Here is a 7,230-nt window from a genome sequence, read left to right as displayed (position 1 = left end):
CTGCTGTATTTCCCATCATGTGTCTGTTGTGATTTAATGAGTCATGAACTTCATCCTCCACCTGTGCTGTGCAGTTACATAAAAACAATGAAAGGCCAAGAAATAATAATCATTTTTAATATGAATCATTTTAATGAATTTATTATGACTGAAAACACACACAAATAAAAGGGTTTAAAATGAGGTGTATGAGCCTAAAATATGGAGATGATATGTGTCAGGCACTTTATTCATTGCATTCTGTGTATTTTTATGCATTCGTTTTTTACTAACACTTACCACCCGCAGGGGGTTTACAGGACTTTTTAAATAGAGTGAGGAGGACCCGCAGGACATCACAATATTTGATTAGTAAAGACAGACGTATTACAATGTGTTACATTGTTGCACAACAGAAATTTCTATTAAATTATTGTTTTGCAAAATAAGTTCACACATAGATCCTTTACTTAACTAGTTACTGGTCATCTTACTCAAGTATGTATACTAAGGTTTTAGGATCAAAATATAAAGTACTCATTAGATTACAGTAACTGATCTTCAGCAAGTATGATCACCTCTATAAAAGCAGAAGCTTCGGCAGTGTGCTGCTCACAAACATTCGTGTTTGTGCTGAATGAAAGCACAATGCCACAATCTTCCCAGCAGTGAATGTTTCAGTAAATTCACAGCAATGTCAGACCATCCAAAAAACAGAGAGCTACATCTCTGACTCTACAGGCCTCAGTTAGCATGTTAAATCTCTGAGTTGCCAAGTGGCAGCCAAGAAACCTGAAGTATTTAGAGCATTTCTGTAAAGAGGAGTACAAACATCTTACTGCTGAACTTGCCAACAAGGGTTTCGCCACCAAGTAGGAAGTCCTGTTTTGCATGTTCTCAAATACTTGTTTCACTCAGTGACATGAAAATTAATTTATAACTTTTATGTTGTGGTTGTTATGCTGCCTCTCTCCATTAAAATTACAGACTGTTCATGTCTTTGCACTTCAGTAAAGTACTAGAGTAAACGTTTGTGCTACAAATTAATTGTATCCTAATCCTCGCTATAAATTGAAGGGTTAAAAAAAAAAAGCATTATCAACCTTGTGTCAGTCACAAACTGTGGTCTGGTAATAATAAAGTCAAATTTCAGATTTCAAAGCCATAACAAATAACCGTCTGCTTTTCATTCAAACTTGTTCCTCTGTTGGTCTCTAAACAGAATGAGCAGCATAGCAGAGAAATGATGTGCGACAGGGAAGAAGAGTGGGGTGGACTTTGAGGAGGGGTGCACATTATTGAGTGAACACTTGAGCACCATCTAAAAATTTTACTTTATCAAGATTTGTAACTTTATATTTTATTAAAGTGAATCTAATTTACTCTTTTTTTGTAGACATATGGTTCCTATGACTGTATATATACATATACAGCTATAAATAAGCAAGAACATTTCCCTAAAAATGTAAATACCCCCACCCAAACTCTAAAACACGTCCAGTGTGGGATTTACATTAGAGGATACTTACTGACTGACATATTGTTTTAGTCTTTGGTATCATTCTTGTGAATAAAACTTTCCAACAAATGAAAGAGAAAAATAAAGAAAGCCGCCTCTCGTCTCCTTAAGCTGAATTAAATCTCATGAACACGCTTCGTCTGAACAAACCTGACAGAAAATAGTAAGAGTGATAGTGATGCAGTCCACTTCCCAGTGTTCCCAGTCTGTGCTGCTCTACTGGTATTTTGCCAGCAGTATAACGAGGCTGAGGATGAGCCAAAGAACCAGGAGGTGAGAGGTCACCAGGAGAAAGGCCACTGGGTAAAGATGCCGTCTGGGGGCTTTGGGGGCCAAACACTGTGGGAGTTCTGAGGGAGTCTCCCCTGGATCTAACCCAGAGACAGGGAACCCTGACTGGGTGTAACAGCCAAGCATCTGCCCCCAGGACAGATGAGATCTGGAGGATGAGCAGGGGTGTTTGTGTGCAAGTGTGAATGAAAGCCAGGGGGGGCAGAGAAGGAAGAGATGTGAAGAGAAAGAGAGGGAATTGATGGCATGAAGTAAAAGAACAAAGAGAGAAAAAGATTAAACTGAAAAAGTTTTGCAACATTTACAATAAGTGGAGAACAAAACGGGGAAACAGGAAAACCAAACGAGGTGAACAAACAGAAATAAAGGAAGGCAAGAGGAAGAGGATTGTTGTGTTTTTCAGGAGAAACAAAAACACACCTTCTCATCCAGTCCAGTGCGGTGCTGAAGTGCTGCTGGCTGAGTGTGTGTCGCTCCCGCAGTAAGGCGCACTGCTCCAGCGTCACCGACATCGCAGTGCGGTCCTTCGCACTCTTACAGCTCGTCAGCCGCACACCGTTCACCTTACGACACACCTGCACGTGACAAAAACACTTTGTTCAAAGGCCCAAAGCAGAGAAAACACATTAATATTATGTGAAGTGTTGTAGCAGAGGTCCTAGTGTGAATGCCCCTTGAGTAAGTTCAACATTGACAGTCAGCTGAGCCCTTTCTGTGGGGCTTGGACGTTCTTCGCCTGTACAAGCATATTATTGCTTGTGAGGTTAATTTGTGGTTCTAAACTGGTTACATGGAGTAAAGGAGTCCCCATCGGGAGCACTGGGATATTTCCCGGTGGTTCCCACCAGGTGATCCCCACAGAGTCAGGTCTTAAAAATCTTACATGAGTAAGTCTGTTTCAGGTGCTTACCTTAGCAGCGATCCACAGAACCTCCACGTTCTTCCTCTTCTTGGCCTCAATGCTGCGTTCCAGAGAAGACAACAAGTCTGCCAGCGACTGGATACCAGCTGACAGAAGAAGAAGGAAGTTCAGTTCAGTCATTGTTTCACTGTTAGCGATCAGACAACCCTCTGTGAGCAAGCAATTAGCAAGAGTGGGAAGGAAAGCACCCTTTTAACAGGAAGAAACCGCAGTAGTGATAAAAAAGCCTTACCCATGTCCGGCAGTCTGTCCCTCAGTGTGTTACAATAAGCTTTGAGACGCTCACAGCTCTGCTGGTTTATTCTCTCCTGCAACGAACAGTCACCAAACCTGAAAACAAACATCAGCTTCTGAGTATTTTTACCAAAAATGGAGAGAAATTTCGCAGCTTACAGGAAGCAACCTTCTATTTTTTGTTGTTGTGATATTATAATGTTTAATGTTCATAATAAAAGTTGGCTAAAGTTTCAAATAATGAGGGAAATGTCAAAAGCCAGGTATGAACAGTAAATGTTGTTTTCAAAGCCTTTTCTCTACCCAAACCTGATCTCTACTTGCAGATTTTCTCACAAAATTCAACCACTACATCTTGAAACTCCTCTGGGTTCTTATTTGGGCTTTTAATTTGAAGCATTCCAGATGCCGGCCAATCAGAAAAGAGTGGACTTTTAAAAAGGTGTGCCTTCAAAGGGCTGCTTGTTTCAAATGGAGGATGAGCTAAGCGCCTACAGAGAAGGACAAAGTAACCAAAGCTAGTCGAATCCTAAAAGACGAATGTGCAGCTTGAGATGCAGCGTAAAGTCATCTGATTAATAATCTCTAATGAAGATTAAGCTGTCGATGAAGATGTGCACCAACAGCAGACACATTAATATTTTTTTCCTATAAGACCTCTACTTCCAGCAATTTTATTCAGAGGTAGAAAAATATATTGATGTTCACAAGAGTTTGAATTTTGCTCATTAAAGAGTGAAAAGCAGTTTGTTTACCTCTCAGCGTAACTCTGATGCTGATTGATTCCAATGTTAAACAGAACAGGATCGACTCGAATCAACAGTCCATCTTTCAGTTCCTGTGGAAGTGAGCTGAAGGTCTCCGGGGGCAACGGCACTTCAACAATAAAACTGCCCCTAGTTGGAAATGAACGCACAAAGTGAGGAAGCTGCACACTCACTGCGTGTATAGATGTGTGTGTCTGTGTGTGTATTCCCACCATGTTCCATTGAGTGTCGGCAGCAGGTCGTCTGGTTGTTCCGTTTTGGCCTCGGTGATGGTGAACACTACTCTCTTTAGGTCAGCCACACCCACTTCCATGTCTTCCAGCATCCCAATCTCATCACCTGACACACAAACACACCTTAAATGTGTAAGCACTGCATGTGTCACACTAAAATAAAGGACAGCAGCTTCCTTGAGAGTGGCTGCCCCGTGATTGCACTAAAACTTTCACTTTCAGTGAAGGCCTGACACACACCTTACTGCAATCACTCTCAGTGATTGAAGCAAGAAGAATGAGTTGAGTAAAGTTTGACTTATCTGACTGTTTTGTTTTGCTTAATGTGCCTTATGGACCGAAAAATACATTAATTGTCAACTTGACCCCTTTCAATTGCAGACTGATAGCCGAATAAACTCCACAATTGCCATTTTAACACATCAATCACTCAGTCATGAGACCTGGTCCCCGTCTTTAAAGCAACCATGTCAAAGTCAATAAGATCACAGGTTCTTCAAACATGGTAACAACAATTTGGTCTCACCAATGACTGTTTTCCATAGTGTGACTGTGTGTGACTAGTGTGTATTTACCGTGGGTGCTCAACAGGCTTTCAAATTGAGCCAATACTCCTACAGTGTGAAGTTGCCGTAGAAAGTCAGGATCCTCCAGGCCTCTGTAAAGCTTCAGCATGACACCACAAACTACTGCTGAGAGCTGGAAGACAAACACAGTTTCTTTAATACAGAAAACTACAAACTCCCACTAAAATTCTCCCCCCAATAAAAAAAAAAACCAGAACATGTTCCCTTCTAAATCTCTGTCATCCTCACCGCCTGGCTGAAGACGGCGTGACGTCTCTGGGCTATGTGTGCAGGGCCCTGAGCGACCGTCACATCCACTGCCTCCTGCAGGACCACAAAGGTCATTGCTACCTGGGCCTTCCCCACTGCCTCACGCACGCAGTCCCTAAGAGTGACCACCAGAGGGAGAAGGTGCTCTTGCCAAGTGCACCCAGAGAAGGAGGAGCAGGAGGAACGAGAGGCTGGAGGGAGAGCATGAGAAAGTTTGGTGTTTTAATCAGAAATTTACAAAAAGAAAACAAAAAACAGATATCTGAAAATGAGATATCTAAGGAGAAGAAGAACTAGCAAAACTAAGTTAACAGGAAATGCAGCACTGATGAGTGAGATGAAGTGATCTTTCAAACAGAAAGAAAACAGTGAAGCATTAAAAATTGTTATTCAAACGTGCTTTGTGCATGTATTAAAACCTGTTCACTGTCAAAGTCTGATCGGAATTTAAAACGGAGGTATTCTCCGACTGTCTCAGCACATGGACTGATTTTGATTTAAAGGACTCGAGATGAAATAATCCCGAGGTTAAATTAACCATCACAAGATTCATACACAGCCAAGATGCACATTGCTGAAAAACTGTATCGAGCTTATTAACGTTATTTCAAGCATGATCTCAGTGAGAACGCTGGTTGGCCTGCCAGATTATCAGCTAGCATAATCCATGATATTAACACGTGCACAATGTCAGGTAATACTTCAAGACTTCCTCCTCCAGAGTAAATACACGTGGACACACAGCATACTGACAGCCAAGGTAACTATGGACTGAACAGCTGAATCTACTAAAACCTTTTGCAGAATAATCAATTGACAAATTTGTTTTTTTATCGCTAATTTAATGCTAAATATATTAAAACATATAAAAATGATTTTATACACAAACAGGAGCAGAAACATGCACTTGTCTGAATAAGAACTCTGAGACGTGATTTACCGTCACCTGTGTTCTGAGAGTTTGTGTCCCCTTCCTGCGGCTCTGGTGACATCACCGTCTGCTCCTCTTGCTGCTGCAGTCGGTCGACCATGGCAACAATGCAGTTGATGCTCTTTCCGACATTCACCCACACCCTGTCCTACACAAAAACAAGCACATATAAAAACTGGAATCATACAACGCTGTCGGAAACACGCAGACATCACACACACTCCAACTTGCCCACTCCTCGTCGTCGTACTCCGTGTCGTGTCGGCCACCATCCTGCTCCTGATCGGCGGGACAGTTCTCACACAGCAGCCCGTTGCTGTGCACGTGGCTGCTGTTGGCGTTTGCGATGCACTGGTTATGGATCTCCAGCAGGGCGCATTTTACCAACTCCTCTTTGAGCGCGTGCACAAACTGCTCGGTCTGGTGGACGACAAAGTATGAGGAAACGTCAGATTTCTTGGTGTCCAAACGACTGCCGGTTAGCTGTATTCTTCTTATTCCTTCCTCACCTGTTCCGTCAGGCTGCCCAGGACCTGCCGCAGCCGGGCGGCGTTCAGCTCCTGCGCGACGGAGAGCAGCTCCTCTGCGAGCCCGAAGACCAACGGCTGCAGCTGGGCCATCCTTGTCAGCAGCTCCTTGGCTCTAGAGCTCTCCTCCTGGGAGTAAGAGACACATCTGGAGAGGAAAGAAAGGAGGACGAGGAAAACTTTACCAACAAGCTAAACTGAGAGACACTGAAGAGTCCAACAAGTCCACCTGTGTAGATTACACACTGTTGTATCTGTTATACAACAGATAACAACATGAATTTGTATTGAATCCTTGACTGCAACATTTTGGCTTTTTAAAACCAGATGTGAAGGACACGGGTTACATCCAAGACTACTGCGGGCTCGTAATCTAGCAGATTTAGCCTGGGCGGTCGATTTAACTCTAGGTGGGGCCATTATTTCCAAACTAAACATGTTGTAATCAGAAAGATGATTGATGCTATAAACTCATCACAGAGTTTACTGGGGTCAAAGTGAGAAGTAGGATTATTTCTGCCTGAAAACGTGCTCAGCCTACGAGCACCGTGATGTCCCCCTACGGTCAGGACATTTCTGTTCTTAAACCTCAAGCTGAGCATTTAGAGTTAAAGTTCACCTTTAAGTATTTATCCTTCATGACAAGCTTGTTGGACACTACAGTGACTGATATTAAACCTCAATGCAGAAAAAACAGCAAATTTGATTTGATTGGTTTGCACAGTCTCCAGTTTTCACATGTGGACACTGTTTTTATCTCTGAGATGCCTCTTTATGCAATACAGTGATGCCTCACTGTAGGGCTGGGCGATATGACCCAAAATTCATATCTCGATATTTTTTAGCTGGATGGCGATATAAGATATATATCTCGATATTTTTTTAAGCCATAAAGTAAGAACAAAAAGAGTTCTTAGTCAAAGCTGTGTCCCAGATGTCACACAGGCACTTTTATTAACATACAGCACAGATGTACATGAAAAATTACTCA

At 42.3% G+C, this 7,230-nt stretch overlaps 1 protein-coding gene across 1 annotated transcript in view; it reads right to left on the bottom strand.

The window, feature by feature from the left end:
• Positions 1 to 915: 915 nt before the first annotated feature.
• Positions 916 to 7,230, bottom strand: part of LOC102211200 (type II inositol 3,4-bisphosphate 4-phosphatase-like) — an 11,753-nt gene continuing 5,438 nt past the window's right edge. The window contains exons 5-15 of the mRNA XM_005754813.2: positions 6,222 to 6,387; positions 5,944 to 6,132; positions 5,728 to 5,860; positions 4,761 to 4,972; positions 4,521 to 4,644; positions 3,925 to 4,051; positions 3,701 to 3,841; positions 2,944 to 3,041; positions 2,700 to 2,797; positions 2,210 to 2,364; positions 916 to 1,937 (exon numbers count right to left, since the gene is read on the bottom strand). Coding sequence (XP_005754870.1) covers positions 1,715 to 1,937; positions 2,210 to 2,364; positions 2,700 to 2,797; positions 2,944 to 3,041; positions 3,701 to 3,841; positions 3,925 to 4,051; positions 4,521 to 4,644; positions 4,761 to 4,972; positions 5,728 to 5,860; positions 5,944 to 6,132; positions 6,222 to 6,387 — 1,666 coding nt within the window. The 3' untranslated portion in view covers positions 916 to 1,714. The remainder of the gene's footprint in view (positions 1,938 to 2,209; positions 2,365 to 2,699; positions 2,798 to 2,943; positions 3,042 to 3,700; positions 3,842 to 3,924; positions 4,052 to 4,520; positions 4,645 to 4,760; positions 4,973 to 5,727; positions 5,861 to 5,943; positions 6,133 to 6,221; positions 6,388 to 7,230) is intronic.

This window comes from Pundamilia nyererei, unplaced genomic scaffold (genome assembly GCF_000239375.1).
Source record: "Pundamilia nyererei isolate P.nyererei 1_Seehausen unplaced genomic scaffold, PunNye1.0 scaffold00670, whole genome shotgun sequence".
Lineage (NCBI taxonomy): Eukaryota > Metazoa > Chordata > Actinopteri > Cichliformes > Cichlidae > Pundamilia > Pundamilia nyererei.
The sequence above is the reverse complement of the archived record's forward strand: the minus strand, read 5'-3'. Positions and strand labels throughout refer to the sequence as shown.